This window comes from Bubalus bubalis, chromosome 6 (genome assembly GCF_019923935.1).
Source record: "Bubalus bubalis isolate 160015118507 breed Murrah chromosome 6, NDDB_SH_1, whole genome shotgun sequence".
Classification (NCBI taxonomy): Eukaryota; Metazoa; Chordata; class Mammalia; order Artiodactyla; family Bovidae; genus Bubalus; species Bubalus bubalis.
In genome coordinates, this window is record NC_059162.1 from 43,373,374 (window position 1) to 43,392,341 (window position 18,968).

The window sequence follows — 18,968 nt, forward strand, 5'->3', positions numbered from 1 at the left end:
TCTGCTAAGTCACTTCAGTCGTGTCCGACTCTGTGCGACCCCATTGATGGCAGCCCATGAGGCCCCCCCGTCCCTGGGATTCTCCAGGCAAGAACACTGGAGTGGGTTGCCATTTCCTTCTCCAATGCATGAAAGTGAAAAGTGAAAGTGAAGTCGCTCAGTCGTGTCCGACTCTTCTTGACCCCATGGACTGCAGCCTACCAGGCTCCTCCGTCTATGGGATTTTCCAGGCAAGAGTACTGGAGTGGGGTGCCATCACTTCTAGTTCTAACTATACACAATTTTATTAAAGTAATTTCAATTTTTTCATCCAGAAGTACTATCTCAATATTTAAATTGTAAACTCTGAGGACTTCTCTGTTGGCACAGTAGATAAGAATCTGCCTGCCAATGCAGGGACACAGGTTTAATCCCTGGTCTGAGAAGATTCCACATGCTGTGGAGCAACTAAGTAGTAGTTCAACAACCACTGAGCCCACATGCTAAACTACTGAAGCCCACACAGCCCGTGCTCTGCAACAAGAAAAGCCACTGCAGTGAGAAGCCGAAGCACTTCAAGAAGAACAGACTCCGCTCTCTGCAATTAAAGACAGACTGCACAAAAGCAACAAAGACCCAGTGCAGAAAAAAAAATTACATTGTATACAGTGAGTATACATATAGCAATACATAACATATATTATCATTAACTATTATAAAGTTATTAGTGTATAATAATAATAATGTATAACTGTAATCTTGGTGTGTGTATACTATAATCATACTAATTTGATACAGTCACACTGCAAGTCCTTCTAAAAATCCTTTGCACAGGAATATTTCAGGATTTGCTTAGTCACTAGAAAAGATCTTGTATTTGCTTTCTGATCACTATTTTTCTTTTGAATTGCCAGAGAAGTTTGATATTTACAAAGTTGAGTTTTATTATTTTTAAATCCCTCTCACTTCTTGAAAGAAAAATGTACAACAAAAACTTCATTCACCTAATAACCTCCATTCATTTGGATTTGATGAGTTTGTATGATGACTTGGTTAGAATTGTGTGTAAAAAATATTAGTGAACTTATTAAGAGTTCAAAAAATTCTCAGTAATTAACAATCTTCAGGGGAAAAAAAAGGTTTTTCAAAAATACTAGAAGGTATAATTTAAGCATATTTGATATGCTAATTACATATCCCTTATTTTCATTAAAGTAGCTCCCTAAGATCCTTGCCTTTATAAGGCTTTGTCAACCAATTCTGAGTTACTTAAAGCCTTTAAACATTTTTAAAAAATATATATTACATAAAGTATATTTATCATTAATGCACACTACTACTACTTTCACCCTTATGTTAATCAGGGTTAGTGAGAAATTATTTGTTTGTTTATACCATTATTATTGCACTACTACTACTGCTACTACTAAGTCACTTCAGTCGTGTCCAACTCTGTGCGACCCCACAGACGGCAGCCCACCAGGCTCCCCCGTCCCTGGGATTCTCCAGGCAAGAACACTGGAGTGGGTTGCCATTTCCTTCTCCATTGCACTAGACAGGCATTAACCAAATTCTGAAACATTCAACTCTATACTCGTGTTTCTCTTCAAATTGAATCTTTTGCCTTTTACTAAAGATCCTTGTTGGGGGGGAGAAGCATGAGTGTTACTTCAATTGTTTGAGGCCTTGTAAGATGAACAAGACTGGAAAAAAAAAAAAGGAAAGAAAAATACTATATAATAAAAATTTCTATTTATTTTTTACTTGTAGATAAATCTGAAAATCAGCCTGGCTACAAAGTTATTTCCAATAACTTATATGTATAATCTTTAGGTCTGTGTATGAAGCCCATTATTCCATGGAGACAATATCTGTATTTTGCTGTTATGTCTCCAGCCACTAAAAGTCCTGCAAAACTAAATATTTAATTAATGTTTTTAAATTGTAGTACAATTTATGTGGATTTTGAAAGACAAGTACCTAAGGAATTCTAATTAATTTTCCTTCCATTATAAAAACAAAAGGCTAAATTTCTAACTTAAGATTTCTTAGAGTGAGCTACTTTTACATTTTCTAAACATTAGTTCTGATATACACTTCCTAAGTATTATATATCACACATTATTGATGCATAATAGAGAACATATAAAAACATTATAAAGTGGTATGCAAATATAAATTCAGAGTAGTCAGAAACAGCTATTAGTATAAAAAAAAACTTTCCAAGTTTTTTCTAAGTAAATGAACAGAAAAAGCAAATACATACAGAAATGCTGAGTTCAGCTGCAATTTTTTGTCCATTATCTTCCATGATGCCAAAACTTTAAAACTGCAACCTATAACTGTATGCTAAATAATGATGAATAAAATTCATCACAACTGGCATTTATATGTCTTCTTTCCAAACTATCTCAGTAGAGATAATATTCCCCCCAAAGTAGCAACTTCCAAGTTGTACCTGAAGTTCATAATACTCCTGTGGAAAATCCAAAAGTCTTATTTTTTTATAAAAGTGAAAAGAAACATGAGTTAAAGGTACTTTATATTATCAATATAGTCAATTTTGTTTCTACAGTAGAATAATAACCTCCACTAAACTAGTGAGCTTAAGTTCACTCTTGAGTGCTTAAGAAAAGCAAAATCCTGTTCAGTAACACTTACCAACTGACTCTACAGTCTGTGGTTCCTATTACATTCTAAGTTAAACAACCTTTCATTGTTTCTCCTCCCTTTTCTTCTTCAAGGTGCCAGGTTTTCTGTGTACATAAGACAGTATGACCTGTATGTAAGTTAGAGTACTGTCAATTTTTAACTTGTTTTTTTCTTTACAGATGGCAGATTTTTCACTTCTACATTCAGATAAAATCAATAGTACTCAAATATTTCTTCAACTTCACAAATATAAAACCTCTTTGCATTCTAGTTTTTAGATTAAAAATTGTCCAGTATTATCATACTCTTTACACACGTTAATGATTGGGGAAACATAATGACCTAAAAGATACAGCTCTAAGAGTCCCTTCTACTGTAGGTAGGTGCCACGTAAAAAGGTGCTCCTTTCTCACTCATCCATTTCCCTACCCCTTTGCTATTCTGATCTACCACTTTCTGCTGTGGTCACATCCTGCCATTGATAGCTAAAGGCTGAAGTTAAGAGGCATTCTACAAAGAAGAGAGGCTAGTGTACAATCCAGGTAGGGTCTGTAGAGTGCCAGAAGTTGCCACCCCAAAGTATGTCTTCAACATGCAGATTATTTCAAGCTGAAAACAGTGAAAGCCCTAAAGACTCAGCAAGAAACTTTGACCTTTCCCCTAACTGACCAAAAAAAAAAAAAGGAATTTAGACAGAGGGCCTGTTCCCAGAATGTCACCAGAGATATCTGCAAGGAATATGGGCTGTGTGTGGTGGAAACTCTAGGCAGAGCCTAGAGATCATAGTCCACTCTGGGTCCCACTGTCACGGCATGGCCTAGCAAATATTTACTTAGCAAACTTTTACTTTTCCATCTTCACTTCAATTGCTTTCCTTCTCTTTGAAGAAACAAACCACTACCTCCAACATCCTCTTTTGTCTTTAGCTGCAGAGGGTATTTAAGATGAGGGTTTCAGCCATTTTGACAAGTTACTCAGTTTTCCTGGGTCTCTGTATGTACATGTGTTATTAAACTTTTGTGTGCTTTTTCTTTTCTCAATCTATCTCATGTCAATTCAATTCTGAGACCAGTCAGAAGAACCCAAAAAAATTAAAGGAAAAATTCCTCCTCCATGACAGGGTCACAGGCACTAACCATTAGGATAGTTTCAAGACTCAGGAGATTGGGGTCAGAAGTAGAAAATAAAGGTATCACACAATTCACCATCCATGTTTAAATACATACATACCATAGTCAGGCACTACAATGAGCACTGGATATACAATGATGAACAAAACAAATATAATCTTTTTCTTCGGAGGGCTTATCCTCTAGCTTGGAAGACACAGATTATTCAAATAATATAAGAAATAGTATAAGGATGCAAGGGCTTCCAAGGTGGCTCAGTGGTAAAGAATCTGCCTGCCAATGCAGGAGATAGAAGTTTGATCCCTGGGTCAAGAGAAGGAAATGGCAACCCACTCCAGTATTCTTGCCTGGGAAAACCCATGGACAGAGAAGCCTGGCAGGCTACAGGCCATTGGGTCGCAAAATAGTCAGATACGACTTAAGAGACTAAACAAAAACAATATAAAGGTGTAAACTGCTATGACACAGTGTATGATAGGCAAGTATCACAGGGAAATTACAGTCCTTGTATTATTACTGTATACAGTAATGGTTAAACTGAAACACATTTCCCCAAATCCCCTTCTCTAGATGGTGCTGGGTCAGAATCAACTAAACACAAAACCTGCACAATTTTTGGAAGGCAGAGTGAACGAAGCAAGAGCCATTACTCCAGAAGATTCTCAAGAGTTAAATGTGATGAAACAGAAACAACGGTGCTAGCAGGTCCCATTCATCCTCTCTTCCCTGCTCTAAGTCAACTCTTCCCAACTGCTGACCCTACTGAGCAACACTTCCTAATCCCTAGAACCTGAAAACGTTACCTTATTTGGAAAAGGGAATTTTGCAGATGAAATCAAGTTAAGGATCTTGAGATGGGAAAATTATTCTGAATTTGCTAAGTAAATCTTAAATGCCAACACAAGTGTCCTCATAAAAGACAAAAGAGGAAAATACAAATACTTACAAGAAGGCTTTTCCTATGGCTCAGTGGGTAAAGAATCCACCTGCAGTCAGGAAAAATAAGGTACAGGTTTGATCCCTAAGCTAGGAAGATATCCTGGAAGAGGAAATGGCAACTCACTCTGGTATTATTGCCTAAAAACACCCTGGAGGGCTACAGTCCAAAGGGTTGCAGAGAGTCGGACATGATTGAATATGGATGCACGAAAGAGAAGACAGCACTGTAAAGATGGAGGAAAAAGAAATGTGAAGATGCTGGCCTTGAGCATCTGGAGTGATGTTTCAGACTGGAGTGATGTAGCTACAAACCAAGTGATGTTGGCGCCCACCAGACGCTGGAAGAAAAAGTGGAGTGGATTATCCCCTAAAGCCTCCGGAGGGAACAGAGTCCCTCTGACACTTTGATATTAACCCAATGATACTGATTTTGGATTTCTTGCCAGCAAAACTGTGGGAAAATACATTACTCTTTATTTTAAGCAATCAAACATGTGGTAATTTGTTACAGCAGCCCCAGGAAACCAAACCAAGCATCTGAGTCTATAATGAAAAAATGTAATTGTTCTCCAGTCCATGTGTAGTCGGGAAGAATGCATTTACTATGTGCTGGAAAAAGACTGGTTAAAATTAAGCTTTCACTACTCAAAAGAGATATTAATAAGTTAACAAGAAAACTGGGTTATACTGAAAAGTGCATAGAACAGTTCCTGGCACATAGTATGTGCTCAATAAATATATTTTTAAAAATAAATGCCAAAATCTGTAACAAATCAAGGATACAAAAAAATGAGATATCAGTCTAGAGATTATCCATCATGGAAAATCTGAAGCCTATCCACTTGGTTGATAAAACTAAATGATTAATAATAACACTTCTACAGGGAAGGTAAAGACTTGACAAACATTACAAAGTAATTCTACTACAGCTAATTTTATAAAACATCAATTTCTTTGCTATTTTAAAGAATATAAAGGCAAAAGAAAGTACAGATTACATGTTTATTAGTCTCTGTTTTTATAACCTGAAATATTAATAGTAGATAATCAGAGATAAATGTACAAGCTGGAAAACAATTTTCCAATTTTAAGTTTTCTAAAGTCAATATTCAATTACCCTCAAATTGACCAATTTCAGGTATACTACATTTGTCAAAACATATCATCTGAAATATATCTATATATATGCAGAAAGTCAAACATAGTCCTATAAAATAGCTTTGATTTTCAAGCACTAACATTAATAATAGGGTTTTAGTATTTTCTAACATTTAAAAAATGTTTAAGTATTAAACTGTACTAGGGTAATCAAGAATAATGTCTAGCTCTTTATATAATTCAGCCTGAGGATAAATCTTTAAGATAAGAGGCCTTAAAATATTTTTCTTTGCAGCCTTCACAAATGGTAAAAGTTTTAGAAAAATATGTTTATCAGTGAAAATAATTTTTAACTGAAACTTCACATGAATTGTTATAGTTTATGGCCTGACAAACTATCAAAGATTTAAAAATTTTTAAAAATCCTAAGCTGTTAATTTGTGCTTGGGTAACTAATGAAAGATTACCACACTACCATAAGGACAAAATTCCAATATTAAAATTCAAATCCATTCTAAATCTGACAACGCAACCACTCCCAAGTAAACCTATAATAGTCTTAGAAGTTTCTATTCGCTATGGTTGTATTAACTATATAGGATATAAAAATATTTTGTTTTATGCTTTTTTGTTTCCAAAATGTAAAAAATTTTTACTGAAGTACTGTACAGTTGATTTACAATGTTGTATTAGTTTCTGGTATATAGCAAAGTGATTCAGTTATACATGCATAATTATTTTTCATTATAGGTCATTATAAGATATTGAATATAGGTGCCTGTGCCAAACGGTAGGATCTTGTTTATCTATTTTATACATAGTAGTTTCATAGTAGTTTCTATCTGCTAATCTCAAACTCCTAATTTACCCCTCCTCCTGCTTTTCCCCTTTGGTAATCATACGTTTGTTTTCTATGTCTGTGAGTTTCTGTTTCTATTTCTGAATACAATATGAATCTATCTCATGTCCTGCTTCATTTCTGATTGTGACAGCCTTCAGGGTTTCACAGCTCTAAATCTACCGTCCATATAGCAAATGTCTTAATAAAATGTAGATCTAATCACATGCCTTTCCTATTTGTAAAGTTTAACTGAAATACAGGGCCTGTCACATATTAGTCATTTACTCTATGTTAGATTTATTAAAGAACAAATAAACTCTGTAATATGTAAATTCTCAGAAGGGAAAAATGACCCTGTGAATTAAGTCTCTCAGTACATACATATGGAGAAGGAAATGGCAACCCACTCCAGTATTCTTGCCTGGAGAATCCCATGGAGAGAGGAGCCTGGTAGGCTACAGTCCATGGGGTCACAAAGAGTTGGACACGACTGAGCGACTTCACTTTCACTTTTAAACAAATGCAACTGGTTTTCATTAAATATTTTCTAACAGTTGCAACTTCACAAGAGAAGTTAATGAAATAATTATTTACTGAGCACCTGCAACCAATCAGACATTGTGCTAGGTGCTTTATAGGCATCATCTCACTTAAAACTCATTTAATGTGTAAAGGAGATACCACTCATTTTACAGATTAAAAACTGAAGTTCTGAGATATTAAGTCTATAACTTCCTTTGCATAATACGGCAGAATTCAGATACGAAGCATGATTTCTCTCAGTCAAAGGTACAATTCATGGCCCATGAATTTTTGCAAGGAGTCTATTGCATGGTCTTTGCAATAATGCCTAAGTGTTGAAACATGTCTAAGTTTTAGAGGGTCAGTCACCATATGCCTCCACCAGACTGTGTAAGTTCACATTCTGTCTCCACATAACCATAACCAGGGCAAAGTACTTTAACTCTGTCCCTCCTTTCTCTTACCTATAAAATGGGAATAAACAATAGTATGCACTTCATAGGATGGTTTAAAGGATATAAATTACAAAACAGTGGTTATAATTCTACATTGCCTCATTGCTATGTATTCACTGGATAAAAGAGTCAGCAAAAACAATACTGGGAGCAGACTGTGGCTCAGATCATGAACTCCTTATTGCCAAATTCAGACTTAAATTGAACAAAGTGGAGAAAACCACTAGACCATTCAGGTATGACCTAAATCAAATCCCTTATGATTATACAGTGGAAGTTGAGAAACAGATTTAAGGGACTAGATCTGATAGACAGAGTGCCTGATGAACTATGGATGGAGGTCTGTGACACTGTACAGGAGACAGGGATCAAGACCATCCCCAAGAAAAAGAAATGCAAAAAAGCAAAATGGCTGTCTGGGGAGGCCTTACAAATAGCTGTGAAAAGAAGAGAAGCCAAAAGCAAAGGAGAAAAGGAAAGATATAAGCATCTGAATGCAGAGTTCCAAAGAACAGCAAGGAGAGATAAGAAAGCCTTCTTCAGTGATCAATGCAAAGAAATAGAGGAAAACAACAGAATGGGAAAGACTAGAGATCTCTTCAAGAAAATTAAGAGATACCAAGGGAACATTTCATGCAAAGATGGGCTCGATAAAGGACAGAAATGGTATGGACCTACAGAAGCAGAAGATATTAAGAAGAGGTGTCAAGAATACACAGAAGAACTGTACAAAAAAGATCTTCATGACCCAGATAATCATGAAGGTGTGATCACTCCCACTCACCTAGAGCCGGACATCCTGGAATGTGAAATCAGGTGGGCCATAGGAAGCATCACTACGAACAAAGCTAGTGGAGGTGATGGAATTCCAGTTGAGCTATTTCAAATCCTGAAAGATGATGCTGTGAAAGTGCTGCACTCAATATGCCAGCAAATTTGAAAACTCAGCAGTGGCCACAGGACTGGAAAAGGTCAGTTTTCATTCCAATCCCAAAGAAAGGCAATGCCAAAGAATGCTCAAACTACCACACAATTGCACTCATCTCACATGCTAGTAAAGTAATGCTCAAAATTCTCCAAGCCAGGCTTCAGCAGTACGTGAACCGTGAACTTCCAGATGTTCAAGCTGGTTTGAGAAAAGGCAGAGGAACCAGAGATCAAATTGCCAACATCTGCTGGATCATTGAAAAAGCAAGAGAGTTCCAGAAAAACATCTACTTCTGCTTTATTGACTATGCCAAAGTCTTTGACTGTGTGGATCACAATAAACTGTGGAAAATTCTGAGAGATGGGAATACCAGACCACCTAATCCGCCTCTTAAGAAAACCATATACAGGTCAGGAAGCAACAGTTAGAACTGGACATGGAACAACAGATTGGTTCCAAATAGGAAAAGGAGTACGTCAAGGTTGTATATTGTCACTCTGCTTATTTAACTTATATGCAGAGTATATCATGAGAAACACTGGGCTGGAGGAAGCACAAGCAGGAATTAAGATTGCCGGGAGAAATATCAATAACCTCAGATATGCAGATGCCACCCTTGTGGCAGAAAGTGAAGAGGAACTCAAAAGCCTCTTGATGAAAGTGAAAGTGGAGAGTGAAAAATTTGGCTTAAAGCTCAAGATTCAGAAAACTAAGATCATGGCATCCGGTCCCATCACTTCGTGGCAAACAGATGGGGAAACAGTGCAAACAGTGGCTGACTTTTATTTTTCTGGGCTCCAAAATCACTGCAGATGGTAACTGCAGCCATGAAATTAAAAGACGCTTGCTCCTTGGAAGGAAAGTTATGACCAACCTGGACAGCATATTAAAAAGCAGAGACAGTACTTTGCCAACAAAGGTCTGTTAAGTCAAGGCTATGGTTTCTCCAATAGTCATGTATAGATGTGAGAGTTGGACTATAAAGAAAGCTAAGCACCGAAGAATTGATACTTTTGAACTGTGGTGTTAGAGAAGACTCTTGAGAGTCCCTTAGACTGCAAGGAGATCTAACCAGTCCATCCTAAAGGAGATCAGTCCTGGGTGTTCATTGGAGGGACTGATGCTGAAGCTGAAACTCCAATACTTTGGCCACCTGATGTGAAGAGCTGACTCATTTGTAAAGACCCTGATGCTGGGAAAGATTGAGGGCAGGAGGAGAAGGGGATGACAAAGGATGAGACGGTTGGATGGCATCACCGACACAATGGACATGGGTTTGGGTGGACTCCAGGAGTTGGTTGATGGACAGGGAGGCCTGGCGTGCTGCAGTTCATGGGGTCACAAAGAGTTGGACATGCCTGAGCAACTGAACTGAACTGAACTAAGACTTACTCATGTTACAAAATGCCATTTTGTAATAACATTTAATACATCTAATAACATCTAATAACATTTAAAATTGGCTTTTTATAGCACATATGAATTTAGAAAAACCTTATCTACCTTTTACAGAAAAACTAGGCAGAGTAGGTATAAAGTCATGTGTGGACATTTCCTTACTGGAATAATTTTCTTTCTTAGCACTTATCTGACATGATCTAAAATTCCAGCTTCATTTTAACTCTGTTTTCTACTATATTACCTGATTTACCAAAGCTCTTAAATTAAAGTGCTTATCTCCAGGCAGCAACTGATTCTTTGGTTCCATTTGGGATGGTATCTCCAACATGGATGATAAACTAGTAAGAGTTTTGGGTAGGCAATCTGGATTGAGCAGCTGAGTTACACTTTAGCTTATAAAATAAACACTCATATTTATATACCAAACACTCTCAAATTTATATAGCAGAAGACATCCAAAAACCAATCATTAAAATACGTATAAAAAAAAACATATAAAAAAAAAGTAAAAAAAAAACAAAACCCATATATAACCACAGCACTATACTCCTTCATTAAAGGAAACAATTAAGCTTAATGTACTTAGGATACACCTGTTTTTCAGACAGGTGAAATCTAATATTAAGCTACCAATTCATATTGATCTGAACTTTAATAAATTCATACACACATTATTAACTACTAGTTTGATGATGTTCAAGCTACCTCAGTAACCCAGACAGGTCTACAATTTACTCTTCAGTTTTTTATAATTTCACACACACACACAAATCCACAGCAGATTGTTATCAAATAGAAACTTCCTTCTCTAATAAAGGGAAATAAACTCAAAAGTTATACTTCATAGCTACTGAAGGATGATTAGGCTTTAAGGGAGAGAATATTTCAGTTGATTCCAATTATCTGTCCAGTCATTCATCCAACATACTTTCTACTGATACCCATTTCAAATATAACTGAGGCAGCCCAGACCGTGTATGTCGGACACAGGGTTTGATCTGTCTCACCCTGAATATTCTCATTTAAAAGGTGGTGATGGGAAACAAAATATGTCACTCCCAAAATATGCTATTTTGACATATTATTTTGAGTTGTAGGTATTAAAACGCAGGGAAACCTTCTCTGAATTTCCCTTATCTGCTTAAACATAAATCCTCTAAAAGGAAGTCAACTGTCATAAATCCACTCCCCAAAGGAGCTTCATCAACCAAGACTAACTATTAATCACAAGAGAGGAGACTAAGAGAGGAAGGTAAATTCTCATGTTGTCCTTTACAAATTCAGATTAGCAGGAGCGAACATTTGTAAAAATTCATTCTCTGAATTGCAACTTTGTATATAAAATGGTTTTGGTGTATTCATCGTTTTTTATTTTATTTTATTTATTTGTGGCTCTGCTGGGTCTTTGCTGCTTCATGGGCTTTTCTCTGGTTGCAGTGAGCAGAGGCTACTCTCTAGCTGTGGTGCAAGGGTTCCTCATTGCCGTAGCTTCCTTATTGCGGAGCACAGGTTCTAGGGCACACGGGCTCAGGAGTTGCAGTTTCTGGGCTGTAGAGCATAGGCTCAGTAGCTGTGACCCACGGGTTTAGCTCTGCGGCGTGTGTGATCCTCCAGGTCCAGGGACCAACCAATCTCCTGCATTGTTGTTGCTGTTCAGTTGCTAAGTCATCTGACTCTTTATGACCCCACAGACTGCAGCATGCCAGGTTTCCCTGTTCTTCACCATCTCCCATAGTTTGCTCGAATTCATATCCACGAAGTCAGTGATGCCCTCTTCTCCTTATCTCAGACTTTCCCTTTATCAGGGTCTTTTCCAATGAGTCAGCTCTACGGTACTATGGTAGCCATAGTATTGGAGCTTCAGCTTCAGCATCAGTCCTTCCAATGAATATTTAGGATTGACAGTTTGATCTCCTTGCTGTCCAAGGGACTCTCAAGAGTTTTCTTCAGCACCACAACTCAAAAGCATCAACTTTTTGGCACTCAGACTTCTTTATGGCCCAACTCTCACAACTGCACACGACTACTGGAAAAACCATAGCTTTGACTATATGGACCTCTGATGGCAAAGTGATGTCTCTGCTTTGTAATATGCTGTCTAGGTTGGTCATAGCTTTTCTTCCAAGGAGCAAGCATCTTTTAATTTCATGACTGCAGTCACTGTCCACAGTGATTTTGGAGCCCAAGAAAATAAAATCTGTCACTGCTTCTACTTTTTCCCTTTCTGTCTGCTATGAAGTGATGGGACTGGGTGCCATGACCTTAGGTTTTTGAATGTTGAGTTTTAGGCCAGCTTTTTCACTCTCCTTTTACTTTCATCAAGAGGCTCTTTAGTTCCTCTTCACTTTCAGCCATTAGGGTGGTATCATCTGCATATCTGAGGTTGTTGATACTTCTTTCTCCGAGCAATCTTGATTCTAGGTTGTGATTCATCCAGCCTGGCATTTTGCATGATGTACTCTGCATATAAGTTACATAAGCAGGGTGACAATATACAGACTTGATATACTCCTTTCCCAATTTTGAACCAGTCCATTGTTCCATATCTGGTTCTAACTGTTGGTTCTTGACCTGCATACAGGCTTCTCAGGAGACAGGTAAGGTGGTCTGGTATTCCCATCTCTTTAAGAATTATCCATAGTTTGTTGTGTTCCACACAGCCAAAAGCTTTAGCACAGTCAATAAAGACGTTTTTCTGGAATTTGCTTGCATCTTCCATAATCCAAAGGATGTTGGCAAGTTGATTTCTGGTTCCTCTGTCTTTTCTAAATCCAGCTTGTCATCTGGAAGTTCTCAATTCATGTACTGCTGAAGCCTAGTTCATGAACTGCTGAAGCCTAGCTTGAAGGATTTTGAGCATTACCTTGCTAGCATGTGAAATGAGTGCAACTGTGTGGTAGTCTGAACATTCACTGGCATTGCCCTTCTTAGGAACTGGAATGAAAACTGACCTTTTCCAGTCCTGTGGCCACTGCTGAGTTTTCCAAATTTGCTGACAGGCAGATTCTTTACCACTGAGCCACCATGGAAGCCCACTCAGTGGTTTGATACTTGCCTTCCCAGGGACAGCTATTGCTTTCCAGTTTGTCTCATTTTGTGTCTTGAAAAACTGGGGTTGGTTTTCTGCCTGCTCAGGCATGCAGGTTATGATTCTTGTGTATGCAAGCAACTCAACTGTAAGGCTGGGGGCCGAAAAAATATGAGTAGACAGAAATGTGGGTTACATCTCATCTGCAGCTACTGTCCTACTGACCACTGCCAGCTTGGGGTGGGGGTGGGATGTTACCATCTTAAAATTTTGTGTATCACAGAAATAATCAAATTTCCTTGTCCACTGCATTAGAATGAACTCTCACTAGATCCTTAACTATGACCATTTTTAAGTCTTCTGTCATTTACAAATAGTTACTGTTTTACTCTCATGCTTTCCTGCTGCTGCTAAGTCGCTTCAGTTGTGTCCGACTCTGTGCGACCCCAGAGACGACAGCCCACCAGGCTCCCCCGTCCCTGGGATTCTCCAGGCAAGAACACTGGAGTGGGCTGCCATTTCCTTCCTGAAGTTTGTCCAAAACATTTGCCTTCAAAAAGATTCAAGAAAATGACACTGATAAGTACTCTACATTACAGATTTGTAATAACTTTAAGATCGTACCATTGAACTAGGTAATAAATTCCAGAACTCTAATGGAAAAAATTAATGGATTCATGAAACCACTAACTTTAGATCAAGCAAAACAGGAATAATTACATGGGACTGAGAAAATGATGAGAATGATTTTGAATTTTACGACTTTTTGTTAAAAACATTGCTAGCTCTTTAACACTTTAACAGATTGAAGGAAACCTTTTTTCTTCAACTTTCTATAATTTAAAGCAATTTGGTAAATTATATCTTTGTAAACAGAACTGAAACATTTATTTATCTGTTTCTCCCTACGTGATTCTTCAAGAAATAAGAAATTAATAGTGCATATTATTAATTTCATGACAATATAGTTACTTGCATATGTTCAATAAGAATCTATTTTCCTTGTAATAGGATACAATTGGAAACACTGGCTATACTGCCAAAGTTTTGACTGAGATGTCATATTTGAGGATAATATCAACTTTAAGGAATTAAGGTGGACTTTGTGTAAAGTCCACCATTCTTTTGGTAAAGAATCCGTCTGCAATGTGGGAGACCTGGGTTCAATATCTGGGTTGGGAAGATCACCTGGAGAAGGGAAAGGGTTTCCACTCCAGTATTCTGGCCTGGAGAATTCCATGGACTGTATAGTCCATTGGGTCGCAAAGAGTCGGACTCAATTCCAGCTTTCACTTTACAAGGTCAATGAAGCCCCTTCCAGAAACACACGCACACACACATCCACACACAAAACCCCTGGTATCTTGCTTTCATAGTTCCCAGCCATATCAAGTGAGTAAGGAAGGTCATTTTCTGGTGGGTCCAAGAACTTAAGGATTTCTTAGGGACCTCAAGGAAAAAGAAGAGAGAAATTCACTCAAATCTAAGTATTACAAGGAGAAATCTGACAGTCAGTCCTTGGCTTAGCTTTCTCGGCTTGAGATACTTTCAAATGTCTGCGATTCCTTCTGAAAAGTTATAGCAAAGCAGATTTTAAAAGAGTCTTTATGGTCAATTACTATTCTTACTGCATTTACATAAATAATCAGGCCAAGTTTAATGAGACTAGACTTATTGTGCAAACAAATTAGTCTTACTGTAACTATCTTTGGTAGAAGTAGAGAGGACTATAGAGAGAACATTTATGTTTCAGTAGCACACTTTTGTGGATATCAAATTCTACTGTAGTCCACTGCCTTTGAGGTTTTGTAATCTACTTGTACACTGGAATGGATCTCTGAATTATTCTAGTTTCCTCCAATATCTAGTTATGACTCTCTAAACTAACATTTTCAACTTTCTCTACTCTGACTTGGAATCACAAAAACTAAACACTGTCCTTTTCCCAAAGCCCTGCAAGCTGAAGCTAGACAACTTGGATAACTTATTATTTTTCCAGTTTTATTGAGTTATAATTGACATACAGCACTGCATAATTTTATGTTGCACAGCATAATGATTTGACTTACATACATCATGAAATGATTACCACAGTAAATTTAGTGAATATCAATCTTCTCATGTAAATTAAATAGAAAATATATATTTATGTTTTTTGCCTTATGATGAGAATGTTTACGATTTACTCTCAACAACTTTAATATATAAAGTACAGAAGTAATACTTACATTTATCACATTGTACATTATAGCCCTAATACTTATTCATCTTATAACTGAAAGTTTTTTCCTTTTGACTACCTTCTTCCAATTCTACCCTACCTTCCACCCTGCCACCCTCTGGTAACCACAAAAATGATGTCTTTTTCTGAGTTTATTTTTGAAGTACAATTGACATACAACACTATGCTAGTTCCTGGTATGCAACATAGTGATTTGCTACTTCTATACGTTTCTAAAGTAATCACCATGATACATACAGTCACCATCTGCCACCTAAGATTTACACATGTACTGACTATATTCCCCACATTGTACATTTCCTACTTGTGACCGCTTGTTATTGGAAGTTGTACCTTTTAATCTCTTCCACCTATTTCTCCCCTAACCACCTGCTTGTTCTCTGAGTTTATGATTCTATTTCTGTTTAGAATGATCACTCTTATGTTATAGTATAATCTTATTTCAGCTTTTTATTAATCTTATATTTGAAAATACTTTTCTGTTCTATGTTTTAGTACTTTATTGATCCTCAAAGTAATAAATCTTTGAGGTAGTACAGATAACTTTCTCAAAACATGATAGCAAAATGCTAATTTAACAAATATTATAAAATACTTATAAAGTGCAGCACACAACAGAAGAATGTTTTGGACTGAAGACAGACTTTAGAGAGCTTTATAAGAAGGAAGTAGCAACTTCCAGTTGGAAAAGAAGTCCTGGGAATACTGTACAGCATGCTAACTATAGTTAATAATACCGTATTGTATATTTGAAAGTTGCAAAAAGAGTAAACTTAAAATCTTAAAAGCTGTTATTACAAGAAAAATTTGGGGGACTTTTCTCATGGTCCAGTGGCTAAGACTCTGAGCTCCCAATGCAGGGGACCAAGTTCAATCCCTGGTCAGGGAACAAGATCTCACACGCTGCAACTAAGACCTGGTGCAGCCAAATAAATAAATATTAAAGAAAAAAAGAAAAATTTTGTATCTATGTGTGGCGATGAATGTTAACTAGATTTGTGGTGATAATTTTGCAATACATACAAATATCAAATCATTATGATGTACACTGGAAACTAATACAGAGTTATATGTCAATTACATCTCAATTTTTAAAAAAATTAAAGGAGGTGGCATTAAAGAATACCTTTTGCAAAGATGGACAGAATGATTTCTACAAAGATGGAAAAAAAAGGCCTTCCTTGTAGGAAGAAAGGATGTAAGCAAAGAAGGCGGCACGTAGGCATAGAACATGTTCAGAAATTAACTTCAAAGTAACTATTATGATTGAGCTAAAAAACAGAACTCGTGGGATAAAATAATTTTTTAAAAAAGAATGAAAGGGGCATGTTGATTTGATTGAAGTCAAGGACAGCTACACATTTTTGAAAAGCTTTGGTTGGTAACCTAAATAATTTTAAATTTAATCCGGATTCAATAGAAAGTCACTTGAGTATGTCTGAGGAAAGAGAAACCAAGGAATACATAAGACCTCTGGTTTTGAAAAGCAGTTTCAAGGGGAGTTACTGGAAGGGAGATAGGCTGAGGGCAGCAAATCCAGCCATTGCCACAGAGCAAGTAAGAAGAGGAAAGTGAAGTCACGTTTAGCATAGAAATGAAAAAGAGAAGAAGCAAACTGGGATGCTGAAAAAGTAGAATCAATACTTGGGAGGAAAGTTAGGACCAGGAATGTAAATTTAGAAGTCATGCCCTTAAAGGAAACAATCTGAGTTTACCAGCGAAAATGAGTAAGGGCACCAAGTGAGAAACTACCAAATTTCATTTTTAACTACCAGAGTTGACTGCTGATCGAAAACAAAAAACTGCGGTTCCATTTTCAAATACTGCATGTAACAGAACATAATAAAAGATTCAGCCTTCTACCATAAAGTAATGAAAAGTGTTTTACCAAGCATGGCCCAGTACTACATTTAATATTACCCTTTAATTCATTTGAACCAGCATCCCCTGTAGTTTAGTTGCTTTAAATAAAAGTTAATTAAAATCTTCCCTTCCTAAACACTCAGAACCCAACAAGCACACCTTTTCTGATAGCAATCCCACCTGGCCTCAGACAGCCTTTGCCTGCGTACTAGCCTTACCAAGGACAACCTTTCCATTTCTTGAAGTCCCTGAGGCTTCTTCAGCGCAGGGTCCCGGTCTCCTGGCTCGGCATCAGCCACAGGGCCGTACACCGAGCGGGAAGCTCCAGGGCAGTTCGCAAATGGAATGACCGCCAGCCTGGCCCTCCGGCCACTCGGTTCCGCACGCCCGAGACTCTAAAGCACACACCGCCGTTTTCATTTGGTTGACACACCCCTTTCCTGGAGCCCTTTTCCTTCCTACACCTAGCACATTCCTCACGTCGTCCCTCGTACTTACAACGTGTCACTTCATCCACTCCCACCCCGTACTCAGCTAGTACTTAAGGTATTCCACACCGTTCCCTTCACTCAGACAGACTTCGTATCAGCCCCGCGCCCGCTGCATCCTCCCGGAGTTGCCCCGGCCAAAGCTGAGGCCACCGGCCTGCCCGTGCCCGCCGCCACCCAGGAGCGCACCAGGCTCACCTTTCGCGCAGCTCGGCCGGCTGCGCGTACCGGGGGCGGCGGCTCAGCTCGGCCCGGCGCCCCAGGCTGCGGCGCCCGCCGGGTCCCCCGCCACCCTTGAAGCGCAGCGCCACTCGCTACCGCCGCCGTCGCTGCCGCCGGCCCAGTGCGGCCCAGGCGTTTCCGGGTTCCCGCGGTCCCGTCTCCCAATCGCTCCGGCTGCCGCCTCGGCCCGGGTGAACGCCGTTCCCGGCTCGGCTCTGCTGGTCCCACCTTGGCATTTGCCAACTCCATCCCCAAGATTAGGACTTCAGAGGCTCCGCGGGCGACCCCCGGAGCCGGCTTCACTCTCGTGTCCTTGCCTGGGGCAGTGCCTTCTGCTAGTTGTTTCCTAAAGGGACGTAGTGGACGGAGTGACTCCAGCGGCGTGCCTCTGCCGGACTGCCTGGTGGCGAAGGGCGCCAGGGTGTGAGACTGCGAAAGTAAAGTCAAAGTCCTTTGGGGGCAAAGGACCCTGAGAGGGAGTGAGGTGGTGGATCCAGGAAGCAAACAAACTGGGTTCTAGAAATGTCAGTGACAGTGAAAACTAACGAGATTCGCTCTGGCTCAGGCTGCCATTCATTTTTCTGGAAGGCTTGTTAGGTTGGAAATAACCGCTTCTCCAACTCTGGTTTAGACCCTGAGGCTGAACAGAGCCTAGAGCAGCGCCACCAAATTAGTAGGGTAGGATTATCCCTTTCCTCTTAACACCACGCCGCTATGAATTAAGCCTGTGTCTCTTTATATTGCAAATGATTAAAACTACATCCGAGAAAGACAAACGCAGAAAGAGAGCAGAAAAACAAAATTAAATAACTGTATTAGAGTAGAATGACTGGCTTTAAAATTTTGGCTCATTTGGAAACGAATCTGCCTGCAACGCAGGAGACCCAGGTTGGATCCCTGGGTTGGGAAGATCCCATGGAGAAGGAAATGGCAGTATTCTTGCCTGGGAAATCCCACGGACAGAAGAGCCTGGAGGGCCTACAGTGCATGGGGCTCACAAAGAGACATACTTGAGCGACTAACACTCATGATCTTGAGAAATTCCTTGGATGGTGGAATATATCTTAGATTTTCATGTTTGTTCTAAATATTTTGGAAGTAAAATGTGCCTGATGCATAATAATAATAGCTAGGCAGTATTCTAAGATTAAAATAGAATATATAATGAATCTTTTCCTCC

The 18,968-nt window shown here is 38.7% G+C and overlaps 1 protein-coding gene and 1 non-coding gene across 5 annotated transcripts in view; one reads left to right on the forward strand and one right to left on the reverse strand.

Moving 5' to 3' along the window:
• The window catches only part of SLC35A3 (solute carrier family 35 member A3), a 45,219-nt gene extending 26,635 nt beyond the window's left edge, over positions 1 to 18,584 (reverse strand). Inside the window, exon 1 of one of the 4 annotated variants that reach the window (XM_025288216.3) lies at positions 17,765 to 18,584. In XM_025288216.3, coding sequence (XP_025144001.1) covers positions 17,765 to 18,037 — 273 coding nt within the window. In that variant the 5' untranslated portion in view covers positions 18,038 to 18,584. Of the gene's footprint in view, positions 1 to 17,296; positions 17,623 to 17,764 lie in introns of those variants that run through there. The other 3 variants (XM_025288215.3, XM_006049779.4, XM_006049781.3) reach the window with 3 other exon arrangements.
• LOC112585904 lies at positions 1,570 to 1,684 on the forward strand. Its single transcript, XR_003110471.1, has one exon. It is a non-coding gene; the product is annotated as a U5 spliceosomal RNA (small nuclear RNA).
• Positions 18,585 to 18,968: the final 384 nt, after the last annotated feature.